Genomic DNA, 20,519 nt, shown 5'->3' with positions numbered 1-20,519 from the left:
TAACATACAGATTATAGAGCAACTTCCTCCTACTAACATCCAATTATAGAGCAACTCCCTCCTATGAACACCCAGATTATAGAGCAACTCCCTCCCACTAACATTGGATTATAGAGAAACTTCCCCCTACCAACACCCAGATTATAGAGCAACTTCCTCACACTAACACATGGAACTACCCGCCTTGCATTTTAATTCCCGGGTAAAGTAACTCCCACTAAAAGTAGCAACTAACAAAAGTACAAGTTTTATTTGGTGAAATGAGAGTCGTGAGAGCGTATTAAAGATTCTTGCATTTTATTATAATGTACAGTTATACATTGCCATGACACAAACGTGACCACCACTGGAATGGGGTGCAGAATGAAAAATATTAAAACAGCCATATAAACAATAGCAGAGGAGTTCCTCTTCTTCCACTCCGCTGTACACGTGGGATCAATAAAATATGCACCATAATACAGATATCAAGCCAGTGATATAAAACTGCACTGTGAAGTCAAGGAACCCATTTCAGAACATTATTTTCACATCTTATGTTACATATTTGACAGTAACAATCTTTATTATTCACACACAACACGATTCGATGACATCAACTTAGACGTTTATTCGGGGTGGGGGTGGGTGGGTTAGGAGGGGGGTGGGGGGGGGTTAGGAGGGGGTTCCCAGCAACTAACCAACAAACAAAACCAGAGGATATATTTACCTTTAAAATACTTAATTCAGAATCTGCAGTGGCAGCTGCTACATATGACCTCAGATGAAAAGCCACTGCTCATATTTCTGTCTGAAAAAGATCCAAATCAGGTGATTTAAATTGATTTTACACGTGATTCTTTTTACGTTTGTTGGTAAAGTCGAGCTGGAATGGTTCGAGGAGCATTTAAAAACAAACAAACAAACAGACAGACAAACAAAAAAAACATTGACACAGACACTTCATGAAATAAACCACACAGCTTTAGTACTAGTTTCCTCATGTCTTATACAAAGTTAGCTCGATCTAAAAAGCATAAAATAGATTTTTACATCATCACATACATCAAGACGTGTACCATGGCCTAGCTGGAAGTTCACCTGGTGCATTACTTCACCTTTTAAAGCCCCTAAAACAATTACCCCCACCCTTCCCACCCCTACTCTGCTGGCATTATTGCTTCTTGTGATCAGGGAGCTGAAGGAGAGAGAAACAATGCACCTGAAGCAGGTTCAAACTGTACAGTTTTTTTTTTTGTTTTTTTTTTAAGATTTTCTATTATCCCAAATTTCACTTCACAATCTGCAATGCTAAAATTTATAAGGCAAGTTCTATTATCCCCACCCCACCCCATTTTCTTTATTTTATTTTAAGGCATTGCTGCTTTGAGACGTACTGGACCAGAACGTGACTCATGGACGCTGACATTATGATGCCGACGCTCATGATGGGGGGGGGGGGGGGGGGGGGGGGGGGGGGGACATGTAGCCCGATTGTTTTGAGTCCGAGAGGATCTGCTTTTAGAGCGGAGCAGAGGTCAAAGCTCGGACAGAGATCAGAGCTTGAGCTGTTGGGATGAATGCAGTGACCATCTCTCATTGCTGGTAATTTCCATACTGGCCCTGTGGAGAGACGTGTGACAGCGTCCCGTTAGTGACCTTCCCAACACAAGACAAAACACACACACACAGCATCACAAATCTCAACAGGGTGCAAACAAACATCTGTGGTTTCAACCATATACTGCAAACCATGATTAATGCCTGCACTGACTGGTGTTGACCAGCAGGTGGCAGCATGGCCGCACAACTTGTGAGCTGTAAATTGTAGCTGGATACCTCAGGTTTGGGCAGCAGCATGGCTGAGGAGGATAAATCCTTCATAGTAGTCAAACAAAATAAATACTTTTTTTTTCTTAAATAAACAAAGATGGTGGATGCTATTCGGTGTGAGCACGGTTTGATGCATTCCTAAACAGGGGTCGAAGTTCTGTGTCTCAGATAATTTGCTGGCGCTTTGTGCCGTGTTGGAGGGGAGGAGTTCAATGGCGTGTGGGAGCGTGTCAACATGCCGTGTCTCTGGACCTCGTGACTCTACAGTTCGACCCCTGGTTATTATCAAAAAACAAGGAGTAGAGAAAACTAAAGAAACAGAAAGAAATAAAAAAAAAAAAAAAAAAGAAAACTGAGGAAAAAAATAAAAAATAAATAGATGGAGAAAAAGATAAGAGACAAAAAGAGAGACAGAAGGAACATAACAAATGCAAATTAAGTCTAGGTGGTCAAGCGTCTAGATTGGACGTTGAGGTCTTCACAGCAACCATTACCTTTGCTTCTTACAGAGCTAGTCAGGGGTTCAAATCCCCGGGTCTTTATTTCCTCATGTGCCCCTGAATATTCAAAGATAAAGATATCAAAGTGGAGCTGTGGTCCCCACATCAGACCACAGGAAACACAGGTCCCTTCAAAACACCAGCAGCCCTCATATTTCACTGGATCCAGACTCTTAACAAGTACATAACAGTGCTAGCTCTTCTGGGAGGAACACATTTAAAGCGCCCACTCGGAGGACGGCATGCACAACAAGTTTTACCTACACAGAATACACAGCGTAGTTACTCAACTCTACCACACACTAAGCTCATATGTACAAACACTCTGCTGGCAGCCTTCAGTATTCATGCCATACTCACCTGGTCGTAGCCGTACGGGCGCTGCTGCTGGGCCTGCGGGGGTCCGGGCTGAGGGGGGCGGTAGCCCCCGTACTGCTGCCCCTGCCCCTGCGGGTAGTTCGGATACTGTCCCGGGGCACTTTGAGTGGGACCTGCGGGGGGGAGAGCTCGGGGTGAGTTCATCGTTGAAGGACACAGGCGACTTTTTAAAGTCTCCAATCATCGCATTTTCTAAAATAAACACGTCCGTCCGGATCATTCCCAGCTCTCACATGGCGATGGTCACGTTGCCTCACTCAGTAGCGTTGGCATCAAAGCCTGAAATGGTGCTACGGAGAAAATGTTCTGAGATTAATAACAACGTTTAGCACAATTATCAACCATGAAGTCAAACGTATACCGTTTATATTGAGAGGCAGTAAACCATTTAGTTTACAGAAGGAATAAATAAAAAAATAAATAAAGAAATAAATGCTTTTAAGCAGTAGTAAAATAAATGAATAAAAAAAAAAGGACAGGCAGGCCAGCGGAGATATCTGAAATGCACTCAAAACACAATGTTTTCCCTTTTTACTTGATTTACTTAATTCGGGCCCTTTTTTGAATATGCATGAGGGGATTTTTATTTCTTTAACTGTATATTTTAACTACAACTGGTCAGTACAACCTAGCTGCTATTAACTTTTTTTTTTTCTTGAATCGAAGAGTACCATATTTTATAGAATAAAGCTTCTCTGAGGTGTTTGCACCTTGACAACAGAAAGCTGCTACAGTAAAACAGAAAAACCTCCATGACTGCAGGGAAAATGTCGCCAAAAGGAAAAACGTACCGACAAAAATGTGCAACAGAGAACAGAAACAGAGCAGATGTGACCTATAGTCCAGAGATTAAGGTAGATTATGGCCAAAAAAAAAAAAAAAGAATTATCAGAGTAAATACGTACAAGCAGAGAATATTTAATATCTCCTGTGTGAGAAGGAGCTTAAACACTAAGAGCTCCAAGTTGAGCTCATTACAGTGAGAACTTTGGGAAATCCCCGTTAGTTTACCGTCGCTTCTGAAAAAAGAAAGAAAAAGCAGCACATGTCAGACACATTTGTTTAAGGCTGCCTGACTCAGTAATGAATGAGAGGAAGTGAGTCAGGCTGGAGCCAGGCAGGAGTTTCTCTAATGCAAGGAGACATCAAGGAGATTCTGTTGGTCTTCATTAGAGGAGCAAGTTTCATTAAAAAGAGAGAGAGAGAGAGGGAGAGAGAGACAGAGAGAGAGAGAGAGAGACAGAGAGAGAAATCACTTCATCGGCCCCCGTACACCGCAGTTATCTCTGCCGACGCTGTGAAGGACCGAGCAAAGCCTGACTGGGGCTGAAGTCAAATGAGGCCCACGCAGCATCGTTAGGCGCTCATAATGCCTGATGCTGTTGAGCATAACCTTGTGGGGGCCTGAGAGAGCGAGCATGTGTACGTGCCAGATGGATCTCACCTCACAGCCTCTGCCGCTCTCTCCAGCTCATTACTAACACGAGCTCTGGCTCAGACTGAGGAGGACTGATGGAAAGATCCAGGAAAAAAGAAAAAAAAAAGAAAAGAGAAGAAAGAAAGAAGCCGCCGCCTCGGGAACTCCAGGAACTACACCTAAATCGCCAGACAAACAGTTTTCTGAACTAAATGGTTTCAGTCTTAAGGAATTCATGTGAGAAGATAAAGGTCATTAAGTGCAGAACGCGTGTGAAGAATCTGTAATAAAGATCAAACTTTTACACAAGTTTTTCCTCCGGTTCCGAGAGATTCTGCAAACTCGTTCCATTTGAAGACGACTTTACGGCGCGGAGACGCCGTGTGCTCTGCCGCGCCCTCAGAGGAGCGAGGTGTAAATATCAAACCGAAGCACCGGGAGAAATGCTAATGCCGTGCCAGTCGCCGTCACCGTTGATTGAACGTCTCTTCTGCCGGAGCTCCAATCCCCGGACCGTTCATTAAGGTGGTCCTTTAATTCCCGGCTCTTGGACGATGTCTTGACACGCGCTTGGCGCAGTTACAGCTGAGGCAGGCGGCGCCTCCTCCAGGGGCCGGGATTAAAGAGAAGGAGACTCACCGTAGCCCTGCTGCTGCGGCGGGTAGCCCTGCTGACCCGGGTACTGCTGCTGGGGGGGGTAGCCCTGCTGCTGCGGGGGGCCCTGCTGGTACGCTTCCTGCTGCTGGCCGTACTGGGCATTACCTTTAAGGGAGGGTGACAGCAGGACATGTGAGCCACATGGCGGCTGCACCACAGCAGTACACACGCACAAACACAAACACACACACACAAACACACGGACGCGACAAGCTGGCGCAACTGCTTCTATCTGACCTGGTGTGACTCCTTCAAAACAAACTTCCACTACGAGTTAGCAGTGAAGAATAAAATCTATTTATAGGACGTTCTAATGAGAGTTAAAGACCTTGTGAAATGAGGTTTGGTGAAACAGTCTCACTGGTAATTGCATGAAAACTTCTCAAAGCGAGTGGCGGTTACATTGCCTTGCAACAGGGCTGAGAAACTCAAAGAAATCTATTGGCTGAAGATTAGGACACGCACGCTCGTGTCGACCAAGTCATCAGACCTTCGAAAACGTTTTACGGGAACAGAAACGGCGAATCTGCTGAAGTTATTTTTTTGCTTTTTAAATCATTACAATGCAGATTAATGAGCAAGTCACTCTTAGAAACACGAGAAAATAAAGGTAAATGTTTATTTCATTACATGGGGTCTTTAAATTTTGATTCACACGTTCTGACCTTCACACCTGGACGGTAACGGCATCATAATCTACCTGAGTTAATGCGTAAAGGACAAAGCGATGCCACACGCAGACTGGAGGCACGAGCAAAGATCACTGCCATCATAATGATATTGTGAGGAACTCTCTCGGGGCCCATTAACACCCAGTTATAATGTCGCTGTTGTAAACTGGAAATACACACACGGTGACCTACATCAGCATCAGGAACAATTCAACATCCCACATCAAAATAAAACGCTCTCCGAGGAGTTCAGGGACTCCTCCGTGGTCACAGATTAATAATAATTCAAGTTTTTTGTCGAGGAGGGGAGTTAAAAGAGTTGTGTATGAGAGGTCAAAGGAAAATAGTGTAGTCAGTGAAAGGAAAAAAACAAAACAAAAAAGATAAATGTTAATTGGACAAAGAAAGAGAAAGAGGTTGTAGTTCAGTCTGATCTCTCCGCAACAGCATCTTTTTCATACGGCAACATAAAGACAATCTGCGGTTCCTAATGATGCGACTAAATGTTCATATTATCGACTGTGGGAGCACAAAGGCTGTTAATTAATAACGAGAGGGACTCGGTTTCATGTCATGCAGTTACTGAATGGATTTATTTTATTTTATTTAATTTTTTTAAATGTGAATGTGAACGATGAATGCAAATTTGGTGCAGGCTTCACGGCTCAGACCCAAGGCTTCGGACTCCTGACTAATCATTCACGCTAACATGCGACTCCAAAGGGAGGCGGCGTCACAAAACTGGGGAGCTCCTGACTTTTACAAAACGTTGCACCTCTGGTTTGTTCGTCAAGAGTTCAAATTGGCCTCGACTTTCCCAGAAAATAATGAAGAAACTGATATTTTGTTGCTGTTGTTGTTGGCTGGGTCACAGTCTCTTGACATCATTTGTGTGTTAACACGGCTCCTGGGTTTTTGTTTTTTTTGTTGTTTTCTCCAAGCGACTGGAGGTGTTCTCCTACCTTCTGAGGCTCCCTGTCCTGCGTGACTGTACTGGTCCCCATAGTAGTCTTCCTGCCCTGGGTACTGCTGAGGGGGTCCTACATACACATACACACAACATACACACAAGTAGATTCAAGGTGTTGTTGGGTCGCTTGTGTGAGGGGGGAGAGTAGAGAGGATGGATTCCTTGCTGCTGATTCTTGTTAGAGAGTTTTTCTCTCGGTCACTTGACTAAAGTTTTTAGAGCGGCTGGAGGCTTTAGGGCACATCTTTACTCATCAAGATGTCTGTGGGCTACGGAGGTGGAAACAAGAGGAAACTGAGAGGAAGAGGAGGCAGAAAGGCATTAGGGAGGGATGGAGGGAGGGTTACTGAGGAGGAAAAGACCAACACTCGCGACTTGCACACACAAGTGTCGCACACGGAGGAGGCGTACCTTGCTGTGGAGGCCTGTAGGGCGGCATGGGCCTCTGTCCCATCACGTGGTTCCCCTGGTTCACCTGGCCCATCATGCCCATGGGATTCTGCTGCCCTTGGTAGTGCTGCGCGGCGCCACCAGGGGGCATGTTATACTGCTGCGAGGGGGGTTGCTGGTGCATCATGGGTCCTGCGGCACACCAACAAAGCAACATCTCTCAAATTGGACTAGAGAAAGGGCACAGAGTTTCCTCTCGAGAGCTTAATTGGGATTCCTGGAGACACATTTCTATTTCTTCAGTTATGGACTCATTTCACCAATTTCCAAATGAGCGTGCTCTGATATCTCTATGGAGTGACCCGACATGCCCATTTTGGCTTAAAATGTCAAACATTTGAATAAATCAAATCACCTTGATCTCACAGAGGGTTAGGAACCAACACAACCAAGTGAAACCCCTGAAAAACAAAAGTGATATTCTACCTTGATTGGGCTGCATGTTCATGTTGGGACGCGGGCCGTAGTTCCCCAAGGGCTGGCCCTGGGTCATGTTCATTTGGCTCTGCGCTGGTATGCCCTGAGAGGACGGCACGGCGTGATTGTACCCACCCATGGTACCGTGGCTGCTGGGGGGCATGTTCATGGAGCCGCTGGGCATGTTGGGGGGCTGGTTGGGGCCTGGACCGGGACCTTGCATGGGCATGTGATTAGGGCCTGGAAAACAGCGGCGGGGGAACATTCCAGATATTTCAGAAGCAGAATTATTTAACATGCACAGGGAATCTCCATTTTAGATATTTGAAGTTGGCATTGATGGAATTTTAATAAATCCAAAGGTAACCCTGCAAATGCATTCACACGTAAAGAGTGAAACTTCAATAGACGCAGAGCGAGGCTGAGACCGCCGCTAACAACCGCCTGCATCCTTCAGCAGCGACCTCCCTCTCGGCCTCACTGTTGCTAGGCAACCAGAGCGAGACAGAAACTGGAGGAGAGAAGAGAGGAAGATGGGTGAGGGTGGGAGGGCTGACACACACTCACCAGGCATCTGCCCATTCATCTGGTTCGGCATGTGTGGAGCTGGAGGGCCGGCGCTGACCATCCCCTCAGAGGGCATGCTGTGACCGTGGGGGGGCTGAGGGGGGGGACCACTCTGGTTCATCCCGCCGGGGCCCATGGGCATGTTCTGAGTGGGCGGCTGCAGACACAAAAATAACATCTGAGTACGAGAACAAGAAAAATTGCCGGGAATCATTCGGAAATACAACCTGATGACACAACGGCAGAACCGAACCGAGAGAAAGAGGCAGCAGGCCGAAACTCATCCTCACACTTTAAATCTTATACCTGACCGATAAAGTTTATATAATTCTAGCTGAAGTCATATAAATAGTCTTATTGCAACTTTTCTTACTCCAGGATTTCATTAGTTTGATTCCTCCACAGAATCACAGTGCACCGGAGGTTTAGTGACACTACAAGTTCCAAAAATGTTTAAAGTTATTGTTTTCTGTGCACTAACATATAAACTACAAGGTTACAAACTTTAATCCTTATAATGAACACTGCAAGTTTGAAAAATATAGAATATGTTAAAGACTATAATATTTTGACATGGCCTATTTATCATTTTCATGATTTTAAAGCCATAACTAAAAAGAATAAAAAAAAAAAAAACAATGCTTGAAATTTTCAGTTTATACTTAATCTAAAATAAATCTAGAATTACAGGAAATTTGTGCCATATTCTAGTTTGAATGGATTAAACATGCTCATGCTGCTGGTGCATCCATGAAAAGCAATACTATGTTTTAACAGTCAACTTGTGTGAGCCATCGATTAAAGCCTGAAAAAACTAATTTCACTAACCGAGGATGTCAGTTTGTTCATTACTGCACACTTGAAAAAGCTCCAACAAAAGTAGTAAAGGTCATTGAACCTTCTACATAACAAACAATAACTAATGGAACATGTTCATATATTAAATTACATTATTCATATCAGACAACTTATTTGGTGTTTCATTTCTAAAATCGTCCAGAAAATCTTTGTTTTTGTTCTACAAATAAATACTTTTATTGTTGTTTCAGATTATTTAAAAAACAACAATAAGTCTACATTAAATATAAAAACTCACATAAAGAGGTATCATACAGTAATGTGTTATATGTATAGGATCTAATTGATTAAATTTTCCGAGTTCGCTGAATTTGTTTCTAAAACTATGAAAAGCTGCTAAATATTATAAAACTATAAGATAGTCTGAACTTTTACAGGAGTTTATAACTGTATTATAAATAGAATGAAAAACTAATAATAATACACCGTTTATTCAAATTGAATTTCTATTAGACCAATCATCTGTCATTTCATCAATAATTTTAAATGCTGACGTTGAATAAAACCTACAAACTGACAGTTTTATAAAAATTATTTATAAAACACTTATCAGAGGAGCTCGAAAACTTTTGACTTAAATAATTCCTGGACAAAATAAGAAAAGTAGTTCTTGTTAAACTATGTACAACAATCAGAGAAATGCAGCTTGGATCTCTGAGGGTTTCTAGTGGACAAACAAGGACATTTCAGTTTAGAATTTTAAACTGTAATAATTACTAAATGAATCTAAATTCAATGTGTTCAATATGCATGAATGGTCATTTGATCAAACTTCGCAAAAAACTGACAGGTGAACTCATCAGCCACGACATTTTATTGATGAAACATTAGTGTCTAGCTTTAACAAATAAAAAGTGACTTGAGGAGGATCAACTGCAGTTGTATTGCTGCAGTGAAATGTTGATGCCGAGTTGACAAAACCACATCTGCTGGAGAGGAACACTTCCACTCTAATAGCAAAGCTGATCAGCCGAAATTAGAGCATGATTACAATGAGCAGGTAATTAAGCTTGCGAGTTGAACAGCCTAATATTTTCTCTCTGCATTTGGTAGTGGGAGACCATGACGAGGCAATGCATGATGATATATTATGATCAAGTAATGAAATGCAGGACCGTCAGACTCCTGATCAGCTGACAGGTCTCACACACGCTACCCCAATAACACAGCTTTGGGACATAATTGATTTTCATGTCGCTTACTTATTTTTTTGATATAGAGAAGTTTATTTTCCTAATTTTGCACTACCTTTGTTTACGTATTGTACATATTATTAACCATTTTGCATTGATTTCAGGGAAAGAATTACATAGTAGAGTAGAAACATGTTTCTCTGATGTGCATATCACAATAAACTTTGAAACTTTTGCCACAGGAGAGACTTTGTCTGCACTGACTACCTGTGTGTTTGTCAAAAGATCGACTTCAAAATCCTATGTCTTTGTCTATAAAGCTTTGAATGGTTTCGGGCCTAAATATAGATTTACACGTAGAATATTAAACCTTCAGATGTCTGAGGTCCTCGGGAAGAGGTTTATGCTCCTCATCTGTGGCACAAACGTCCTGAGACACTTTTAAAATCAGGCCTTAAAACTTTACTTGCAAAGGACAGATTTAACTTTTTAAATGACGCTTATCATTTTAATTTCTTTTTTAAATGCCTTTCTTACTTGCTTTGTTTTAGGCCCTGTCTTACAAAGAGGGGCAAAGGACCAGTACCGGTCTGTGGATCATTTGGTACTGGGCCACAACGAGTGAATATAGTTTTGTTTTGAAAATAAGAATTACATCAGTCTCATGGGTCAGTCTAAGTAACACGCTTCACTTCTGTCAGTGCTTCTTTCCTGTGCTTAACTCCGTCAGTGTTGTTAACCCTCACTAAGGCCTTTTCATACAACGTCCTGCCGGTCCGCAGAATAATCATATTGCTTGAAATGGGTCTGTGGTGCAAAAAAAGTTTAGGCGCACTGCCTGACGTGACAGTGTTTTAAGTGAAAAGACATTGTTTTGTGTTTTTGTTGCAGAAAAGCGTCACATTTACACGACAACGCTTCTATGAAAACAGAAGAAATGCTGGCAAATGATGTAGTTGTCATGTTTGGTCGTGAGTGTGTGCTGTTTGTTTCTGTAATGAAAGCATGCACACAAGAGGACAATAAGCTAAACATTAACAATGGTGAGTACAAGTATTCATACGGAGAGACGACCAAGTTAGATTGCTATTCCAGGTAACTTTCCACTACAAAATTACCAAGCCCCAGGAGAATATAGACTGGGAGTCGTGACACTCTGGAGGGCGCCATAGTCCAAGAACCATTTACTATGGCCATAGTGCGCATGCACACTATCAATGTTTCCACCGTGCACATGGGCACAGAGAGCAAGCGTTTCCAAAATGTTGTGATTCCTTCTCATTTACGAGATGAGCAGCGTTGTCGTGTAAACGTACATCCAAAACGTTTAGTATCTTCGCTTGAAAACATTCCCGTCTAAACGGGGTCTTAACGTATTTCCCACTCTTAATCTCCTGCGATTTTGGAATTGCCTTGCTTTAAAGTACTTCCTTTATTTCCTTGTAAAGCTCTGCGAATTGCGTCTGCAAGAAAATTAACTTGCTTTGATGGGATAGATGGAAACAAAACATGGAAAAGCAGGGAAACTATCTACATAGGCACAACGTTTTATTATTCCTATACAAAAACTGCAATCAATGATGCTGAGATACATTCATACAGATAGTGCAGAACAGGATACTCACAGCAGGGAGGAGAGACTGCATGTTTTGATTGGAGTCTGCTATCGTGGCCAGGTACACTAAATTTCTGTGGAGCATCTGTTGATACCTGAGGACACACACACACACACGCACACACACACACACACACACACAAGCATGCAGTGTTTGAATCAATTATAAATGTAATGTAAACGGACATAAAGCCTGACTTACTGTGAACACTCTGCTGTTTTGCCTTTACTCTGGAAATCCATGATACACTGGATGAGCTGGTTGTTTTCATCGAGTAACTGCAAAAAAGCAGACACAAGCAGAGGGTGAATACATTCAAATTGAGCCCGTTGAGTAATCAGAGGTGGTCTTTAATTTTCTTGTTGGTGGTGATTACAAAAAGAAAAACAATATGAGGTTAATTTGTATTTAATGTGAGTGTGCGTTTTCTGGCTAACAAAAGACGTTAGCTTTAGCTGTCTCCCCTGCTAACAAAACCGCAGGCCTTCGTTCGTGTAAATTGGATTTGAGGGTTGGTTCGGGGGAGAAGCGGGGAGGTGTGGGTGTGCACACCGCGTCCCGAGGCTGGAGGAGTTCGTATTCACCGCGCTTTGGCCCTCAATCTTTGTTCCCGAGTTGCACTCGCGACTCGGATGCTACACGGGATTAGCTCCGCGGCTAGCAGGGTACCACAGCCTCCATTCTGCGACGCGCTCAAAAGAAAAAAGAAAAAAAGAAAAAGATGAATTACCTTTTGTATCCCGGCGGGCGTTATGTCGCCCTTCCCGCGCTGCCTGTGGGGAGCAAACGCCACCGACATGGTGATATTACGAGACACTGAAGTGAGCTACAGCATAAAAGTGAAAAGTGGCTTAGCACAAGTGAACAAATCGGCACAACTCGGATCAAACAGTTCAGAATACGGTGCAGTTTCGTAATGTGACGGTCCGTTTCAGGGGGGGCTACATTGCATCTAAACGCTTATCAAATTAAAATAATTTATTTAAATACAAGCGGGATATGAAATATTAAATTATACTTTCTGAAAACTATACTACAATGCTAAACATTGACTAAATGTTTTCGGAACCTAGGTTCTTGTCTTAATTCAATTTCAGTTTCACCTAATTCTTTGTAAAGTGGAACAGTCCAGAGCGAATCCAAAATGCTATGACATTATGAAAAATGTGAAATAAACCAACATAAAAGTGTAATAACGTCACATTTACACAGATATAAATATAGCAGACATTCCTAATATGTATTTAAATGTAAATTTCATCAGTTGTATGAATTTGGATTTGCCTTTATTGCGCCCTCTTTACATGCCAGAATACCAGCTGTGAATGTGAATGAGACTTAGTATTTAACACCAAAAAATATTGAACATAGGAATATAAAATACACATGTTTCGCACAAATGATTCATGTGTGTATTGTGAGTTTTAAAAGCAACTTTCCCAGTGGAACTATCGACTTTTGGTATCGCCCAGTTCAGAGTTCACCGCGCATGGGCAGTCTCCCTCCCGTGCTAAGCTAACTGGCTGAATCATTTGGCCGCGGCTCCTCTCGTTTCTTGTAATTTTTCGTGTATTATTGTGCGATGGCGGCCAGATACGACAGAGCGATCACTGTCTTCTCTCCTGATGGCCATCTGTTCCAAGTGGAGTATGCACAGGAAGCCGTGAAGAAAGGCTCCACAGCGGTGAGTCTTTAAATGAAACTATCGCTAACGTTAGCAACATGGACGCTGCCTGTGCTAACCCTGCTAGCGGCTAACAGTCGCTGTCAATACTTCGGGTTTTTAGATAATCTATCCCTTCAAACTCAAGCCAACACATTCAGGACTGTGTTGTGACTTTATAAACTTTTTAGAGTGTCAATGTTGGAAAGAAAATATATCTTAAATGGGCCACATGAAGAGGCGGATGCCGTTAGCAAACACTTAGTCGCTGTGTCACTGTTACACCACTTTCAGTTTCACTCCGAATAATTATTAATATCGTCGTCAAATTCTAAGTAAACCACCATATAACTTGTTGTTTTCGCTTTTAGCTTCTTTCTTAATACTTTAAACTAAATTTAACATAACCAGCACTGTAATTTGTGTTTGCAATCGCTGTAAATAGCTGTGAAACGTTCTTTTTTTATTTAAACTAATTAAGACATTGTCCCCATCCCAGATAGCCATCAAACAGGAACAGGTTTAGATTAATAAAAAATAATGCATAAACAAGGACAATAAGAAATTTCGACAATATGTGAGTAAGATTGTAGAACAATAATAAAGACATCAGCAAACGAGTGGAAATTAATAAAATAAATAAAAATTCATGACTACATTTAAGAAGGAAAAGTAAAAACAAGATTACACATACAAGTAGATTTCTTATCGTTTTCTCAACTGTTGGTGTTGATCAGAAGGTGTCTTCAGTCATTGCATACATGCAAATAATTTATTTCAACTGGAACCAACATTGTGATGTTGACATGGACAACTTAACCATGGAAAGGACCAGACACTGCTGTCCTCTCTACCAGAGGGCCACATTCTAACTGACTGTTTCTCAGCAAAATAAAATTGCAGCTACGAATTTAACTTGAAGCCTAAGATGAATCAAAGTACACTTTTTGCACAGAATCTATTATCTTAAAATTACTATTTGTGGAGTAAGAAAATCTTTGAAGCAAGAATTGTCCTTCAGTTTTGTTTGTGTAGTTGATAATCAGAAATGACCTTTTGATTTGTTTGTTTTTCTTCACTGCAGGTGGGAATCAGAGGTAAAGACATCGTTGTCCTCGGTGTGGAGAAGAAGTCTGTGGCAAAGTTACAGGAGGAGCGAACCGTCCGCAAGATCTGTGCGCTCGACGAGCACGTCTGCATGGCTTTTGCAGGTAAATCTAACAAACTATATCCGTTTTCACCGACTTTAGTTTTCTTTGAAACAGGCGCAGTCTATCTAATCCCGATATTTGTTGTTTGAATGGTATTTCCCAGGTCTGACGGCGGATGCTCGTATCGTGATAAACAGAGCTCGGGTTGAGTGTCAGAGCCACAGGCTAACAGTGGAGGACCCCGTCACAGTGGAATACATCACACGCTACATCGCCACACTGAAACAGGTCAGAAACGGCTTTATTTCAATGACAGACGCTTCCTGTTTTGGTTTTATATTGTAACAAGTACTGACATGAAGTTTGCAAACCTGATTGTTTTCGTAGCGCTATACTCAAAGCAACGGACGCAGGCCTTTTGGCATCTCTGCTCTGATCGTGGGCTTCGATTACGACGGGACTCCCAGGCTGTATCAGACAGACCCGTCAGGAACGTACCACGCCTGGAAGGTCGGCGCCTTTTCAGTTCACCTGACCTTATGTGAGATTCCTTCAAAATGTTCGATTTGTTTTAGATTCGTCTTTTCTTTCCTCACCAAGGCTAACGCGATCGGTCGGAGCGCCAAAACCGTGCGAGAGTTCCTGGAGAAAAATTACACAGATGAAGCCATCGCCGGGGACAACGAAACCATCAAGCTGGCCATCAAGGCTTTGCTGGAGGTGAGATCACATGGACGCGTTTGTCAATAAATTCCAGATGTCAACATTCTCCATGAAGTGACATCAGAGTGGCACCAATATTTCCAAAAAGGGGGTGGGTCTTAGGAGCTCAACCAAACATTTCTATTGGCTGCAGAATAAAGAAACAAGTTGAGTCACCTTACAATTTATTGTGATTTTTATGTGGAAAATATTGTGACTTATTTTGTCCATTTTCCACTTTTGTAAACATCCTATCTTATATAATTTATTACCTTTATCCTATCTTAAGGCTATTGCATTCAGTATAGATATTTTTATATCGCATATACTATCGTATGTAATTGCTGTGAGTGTGTATACATGTTGTCGTCCCTTGTATCTGTGTCTATATTACGAGTCTGTGACTAAAAGTGTTTCTTCAGTCAGTCTCTTAATGGCGTCTGTAACCTGCCGCTCTAGAGTTGCTCACAGCTGAAGCTTTCTTAAACCTCTTATCTAAATATACACTTTGCTTTCATTTTTATTTGATGTGTTTACCACATTAGTTTTTAAAAATGGTCCACTCCCCTGCCTATAAACAGCTAAAATGGTCAGAATGACTAAAAAAATTAATATAATAGCCAAAACTACTCTCCAAAAAAAGACAGCCAAAAAAAAGGTTTCGACGGCTAATATAGCGAAAACTGTTCCAACCAATTGGAAATGAACAGTGGCTATAAAAAGCAGAAATGGCAAACTAAAAAAATGTTAGGAAAAATGGCTAAAATTGGGTACAAAAGCAAAAAAGAAAGAAATACTCAAAATTAATGTAAATTGACACTTTTGTTTAATGGTTTGTTTGTTGCACAATTCAGATAACTACCATTTTTGTGTCTCCAGACACATTCTATTTGGTGGGGGGGAAAAAAAAAGACTCCTGATCTAATCTATTAAAATATATACATTTGATTGAACAGTATGTTTGGGAAATTTAATAATAACAATTTTTTTTTTCTGCAGACCAGAGATTATTTTCTGTCGGAATTAAACTGGTTCAAGATTTTCTTATGTGATCCTGATTGATCAATTTGTCGTTGGCAGGTGGTCCAGTCCGGGGGGAAAAACATCGAGCTCGCTGTCATCAGACGGAATCAACCACTGAAGGTAAGAACGACTCCAGCTGGACCCGCCGAGCTGCGGTCAGAGCGCCAGTTAACAACGGCGTGTTTCGTCTCAGATTTTGGAGTCCAAGGAGATCGAGACTCTGGTGGCTGAAATCGAGAAGGAAAAGGAGGAGGAGGCAGAGAAGAAGAAGCAGAAGAAATCCACTTGAAGCAGTTTAGTAAATTTGGGCTTTATTGCACTTGGAAGACATCAACATACTCGGTTTCAGATATTAGGTTTTGCTCATTCGTGTCATTGTGAAGATCTGAATCCTGACTTTATACTGATTCACGTTGCTCCGATTGACGTATTTTCTTACACTTCCAGCTGTTGATTTGATTGTAAACACACACAGATGTGGAGTTAGGGTTCAGATCTGAAACTTTGCTTACAATTTTATTATTATTTTTTTTTAATCATTCACCAACTCTGATGGTGATGAACCTCAAACGTTTGAAATAAACTGTACTTGGCGGTGAGAATCCAAATGAAACTCAAAAAGTCAATAAAAGTGGGCTGATTTTTCTACAAAAAGCGGATTTAAATGGTCTTTCATACTAAATGGATTATCATCTGTCTTTCTACCTGCAGCATCGCGTCTCCGTGGACTCTGAAGTTTTTGAACCACATTTTCCTTCTACGCATCGTTTCATGTTTTACGCATATATTCTGCATTTATTAGATTGTTTTGATTTTTTTGCAACATGTTGCACGGATTAAAGCTTCTTTCTATCGGTTTAAGTACAAACATCTCTGAGTCTGGGTTTGGGTTGTTGCTGGTATTTCCCTGGACCCTGTTTGACCTCCTTGATGCTCCTGGAGCATTTCTCAAAGTCGTGTCAAACGTTCATCAGAAACGAATGAAGCGTCCTGTCTTCAGCTGGTGTAACTGATCGTTGACATGTGGGTCTCATTGATCCAGAGACGTTGCAAAGTTTATTGCCCCAAATCCAACTTTTCCTTGATTTTACCCTCCATTTGAATATTGGATCATAGGAGCTGCTATTCAGAATCTGCTGTGTCTGTGTGAGCTGGACTGGCTCCGCCCACACATGCCCATCTTGGGAAGAGGAGGAAGTACTTCCTCTCATGGTGCCAGAGCAGAGCTGCCGAATTGTGGGACGAGTCAAAGGGCCTACGTTGGAGGCCCATGACACAATATAGGGTTTGATTTCTGATTGGCTCAATCAATGAAGATTATGAAATAGATTAGAAACCTCTCATACATGCTATGTGGCCTCCCAAATCAGATATCAAAGAGACCTGGATTGGAATTAAATGGAGTGTGCGATCAACTACAGCGACGCTGAAGGTCTGTGTCGCTATGAGGAAGATCAAGATCACCTGGGAAGTCGTCAAAATAGGCTTTTTGAACAAGAAGAATGGAGAACAGAGCTTTGATATCTTCATGAGGTCAGTGTTTGCCAGTGTTTTGCTTCACTGTGGGGGTGGGGTGGGGGGGTAGCCTTTCTTCGACGGAATCTGAAAGTTCTTCAGGAAACCACTGCACTGCACCACCATATAAACCCGCCAATCCTCTCATCTGCACCGAATTCTCTCAACTGCATCATGTTGTTCCCCGCTGAAAAAATTTCCAAGTAAAACTGTCATTACTGGTGATGCTGGAGGGACTTTAGAGGCGGCGAGAAGACTTTCAGCTCCTTCTATCGATTATTCCGCTGCGAAAGCGAGCTCCGAGTTGGAGGATAACTACAGTTTAAAACACTACTGGCAGCTCGCAGAGTGTGTGGCTGCGAAGTGGAATGTTTATCATTCATCACTCCCAGAGACCTGGAAACGGGAGGGCGTGTTTAAAAAAAAAAAAAAGGTAAGTCGGATTGCTTTATAAAGCGCTCACCTTTCCCTCAGTCATTTAAAACAAATTAGTGATGAGCGAATGAAGTGTCTAATAGAGGCCCAATGAGACCCCCCCCCCCTTTGCCTCTCTCCTCTTTTCTTTCTTTTTTTTTTTTTTTTTTTATTTCACCCTAAATTCGCTTATCAAGCAACCGCTGCTCTGAATTCTCAACGACACAATTATGGCCGGCGGTGTGGTAGGGCTGCTTAATGGGATCCTGGCCTCAGACCCCAGTGGGAACTTTCAGTGACTTTAATCTGGAGCCCTTTGAAAAGTTGCGCCGTGCTGTGCTGAAGAGCCCCGGGGGTTCCCTCTGACTCCTACCAAAGACATAATGGTGAATGGTAAAGTCCTTCATTTAGAGTCATCTCCCCGAGCCAGGATTTCCTGAGTGGGTGCCCCGGCTGGCTCGACTGGAGCGATTGCACTTTGTCTTGTTTGTGAGTCTTTATGGGTTTTGTGTTTTGGGCTGATCAATTAAGCCTCTTGATACCCGCTCCCGTACACGTCATTAAATCCCGGGGACCGCCGTAATGACGGAGGCCTGCGAGGACTCACCCGCAGCCGTTCCGTCCCCGCACCTAATTGCCTCCCCGCTAATGTATTTCCAGTGTTGGAAATAGCAGAATTTAAAATGGCCAGTTAAGGGCAGCAGCATCACATTCAGCAGGAACGCGCCGCCAACTGATTAGTGAAATGAAGTTGTTGAAGGATCAAAGAGCTGCCGTCGCTCGCTTTCATCTCCAGTGTTGCCGTTTCACCGAACTCCTGTTTACTGGAGGACGATCGCTTTCTTAATCACAGACTCATGCACGCCTCCAACTTCAACGGCCTCCGATGACCTTGTGATGAAAAGCTTCAAATGGCTCTTAATCCACATATTGTATGTCAGTGGCAATGTTTAGATTACTTGAGTATAAATTGATACATTTTGACAGTTTTCTGAACGATGTCGAGTTTTCCTTCTTTAAAATTTATGTTCTGTCACTGGGTAAATCCTTACTTTTGGTGGACACAAATATAGTACTTGCAGAACTGCAATAGAGCATCTTCCTCCCACGAACATCCATATTATAGAAACATCTCCCACTAACATCCAGATAATAGAAAGAGCATCTTCCTCCCACTAACATCCACATTATAGAGCATCTTCCTCCCACTAACATCCAGATTATAGAGTATCTTCCTCCCCCTAACATCGAGATTATAGAGTATCTTCCTCCCCCTAACATCGAGATTATAGAGTATCTTCCTCCCACTAACTCCAGTTTATAGAGCATTTTCCTCCACTAACGGTTGTAATTTCATTACATTCAGATTATAGCATTTTCCTCCCTCTAATTTATGTAACTCCACCTAACATCCAGATTACAGAGCATCTGATTCCCCCTAACTGATGGAGCTAAACTTTGAATGATCCAAGTCATCACAAGTAAAGCAAGATGTACTGTACCTTTCCAAGTAACTAGTAACTTTATACTCCCATGACCATCACTAGTTCACCAGTAGTCCTCTGTATTTTGCAGAACATTGTGCATCTGAAGTTGTTTGGTGAAACTCGGGCCGTTAACAACACAAGCCATAGGTAAACTTTAATAAAGTTTATTGTGTGTCATCCTCCAGCTACTGAGGTTATCTGATCCATCTTGTCAATAAAGCCAGAGCAGCTTATTTTGTGCTGCTGCTCAGGCTTGTAGTCTTTTGAACTGCTTGTGGGAAGAGTTTTCTCTCTTTTCTTTTCTTTTCTTTCTTTCTTTTTTTTTCTTTTTTTGAGCTGGCATTGTTGTTGCCCATAATCAGCTCTACTGTGCCCGAGGATAAAGTCCATCTCTCTCATCGCTGGCTGCTGCTCATCATTAATGCAGAAAATAATGGCTTCACCAGAGGTCATTGACGGAGGAACAAGGCCCGAGGACATGTACTCTCCGAGCAAGAATGCACACTGCTGCGGGCAGTCGGCGCTGCCATGTTTGTATGCACACTCACACACTCTCTCTCTCTCACACACACACACACACACACACACACACACACACACACACACACACACACACACACACACACACACACACACACACACACACACACACACACACACACACACACACACACACACACACACACACAGCGGACCAATCGTGCATTCACAGAAAACATAGTATTAATAATATGAACGCATAACAGATTTCTTCTTCTTTTTTTTGAGCGGATCTTTTTATCTCTCCATCTATCATGCACTTACACTTTAGGCAAAGTGTGTTCTCATGTTGTGGGTAATATAACACACACACACACACACACACACACACACCCTGTTCGGATCTGATTTAATTATTTGGTTGAATCTAACGTGAACAGTCTGACCCTATTTTGAGCTCTCGCTGATTTAAAAAGTCACATTTCACTTTAAGGGAGCTCCATTTTATTTTTTTTTTGTCATTCTAATGTGCCACCCTGTGGCCATATTTCAAAGTGTGCCCCTCCTGGGATGTTTAAAATTTCTCAGTGCAAAATGTCCTTAGGTCCAAATAAGCTGAGTGCTTCAAGGGTAGAGGC

At 42.2% G+C, this 20,519-nt stretch overlaps 2 protein-coding genes across 8 annotated transcripts; one reads left to right on the top strand and one right to left on the bottom strand.

The window, feature by feature from the left end:
• Positions 1–1,473: 1,473 nt before the first annotated feature.
• On the bottom strand, positions 1,474–12,332 carry ss18 (SS18 subunit of BAF chromatin remodeling complex). Of its 7 annotated transcripts, XM_080475907.1 has the most exons (11): positions 12,177–12,332; positions 11,648–11,724; positions 11,456–11,540; positions 7,840–7,996; positions 7,282–7,512; positions 6,817–6,987; positions 6,398–6,475; positions 4,747–4,869; positions 2,673–2,803; positions 2,307–2,369; positions 1,474–1,602 (listed from the first exon to the last, which is right to left on the bottom strand). In XM_080475907.1, the coding sequence occupies exons 1-10, from the start codon at positions 12,243–12,245 to the stop codon at positions 2,352–2,354; spliced, it is 1,140 nt and encodes a 379-aa protein (XP_080332033.1). In that variant the 5' UTR covers positions 12,246–12,332; the 3' UTR covers positions 1,474–1,602; positions 2,307–2,351. The 7 variants fall into 7 exon arrangements, with proteins under 7 accessions (XP_080332033.1, XP_080332032.1, XP_080332035.1 ...); XM_080475906.1 differs by lacking the exon at positions 2,307–2,369; XM_080475909.1 differs by lacking the exon at positions 6,398–6,475.
• A 580-nt stretch (positions 12,333–12,912) lies between these two features.
• Positions 12,913–16,855, top strand: psma8 (proteasome 20S subunit alpha 8). Its single transcript, XM_080476801.1, has 7 exons — positions 12,913–13,130; positions 14,194–14,320; positions 14,424–14,548; positions 14,648–14,770; positions 14,861–14,980; positions 16,043–16,105; positions 16,179–16,855. Exons 1-7 carry the CDS (start codon positions 13,029–13,031, stop codon positions 16,272–16,274), a joined length of 756 nt encoding a protein of 251 aa, XP_080332927.1. The 5' UTR covers positions 12,913–13,028; the 3' UTR covers positions 16,275–16,855.
• The last annotated feature ends 3,664 nt before the right edge of the window (positions 16,856–20,519 follow it).

Source organism: Lipophrys pholis (genome assembly GCF_963383615.2).
Source record: "Lipophrys pholis genome assembly, chromosome: 1".
Classification (NCBI taxonomy): domain Eukaryota; kingdom Metazoa; phylum Chordata; class Actinopteri; order Blenniiformes; family Blenniidae; genus Lipophrys; species Lipophrys pholis.
Note: the sequence above shows the minus strand (reverse complement) of the source record. Positions and strands in the feature narration are given on the sequence as shown.

Excerpts from the sequence above, each read along its gene's own strand:
- ss18 (XM_080475906.1), bottom strand. The coding sequence starts at position 12,245 with ATGTCGGTGGCGTTTGCTCCCCACAGGCAGCGCGGGAAGGGCGACATA. Across the intron at positions 7,513-7,839 it reads GATGAATGGGCAGATGCCTG|GCCCTAATCACATGCCCATG; the intron begins GTGAGTGTGTGT and ends GCTGTTTTCCAG. Across the intron at positions 6,476-6,816 it reads CTACAGGCCTCCACAGCAAG|GACCCCCTCAGCAGTACCCA; the intron begins GTACGCCTCCTC and ends ATGTGTATGTAG.
- psma8 (XM_080476801.1), top strand. The coding sequence starts at position 13,029 with ATGGCGGCCAGATACGACAGAGCGATCACTGTCTTCTCTCCTGATGGC. Across the intron at positions 14,321-14,423 it reads CGTCTGCATGGCTTTTGCAG|GTCTGACGGCGGATGCTCGT; the intron begins GTAAATCTAACA and ends GGTATTTCCCAG. Across the intron at positions 14,981-16,042 it reads CCATCAAGGCTTTGCTGGAG|GTGGTCCAGTCCGGGGGGAA; the intron begins GTGAGATCACAT and ends TGTCGTTGGCAG.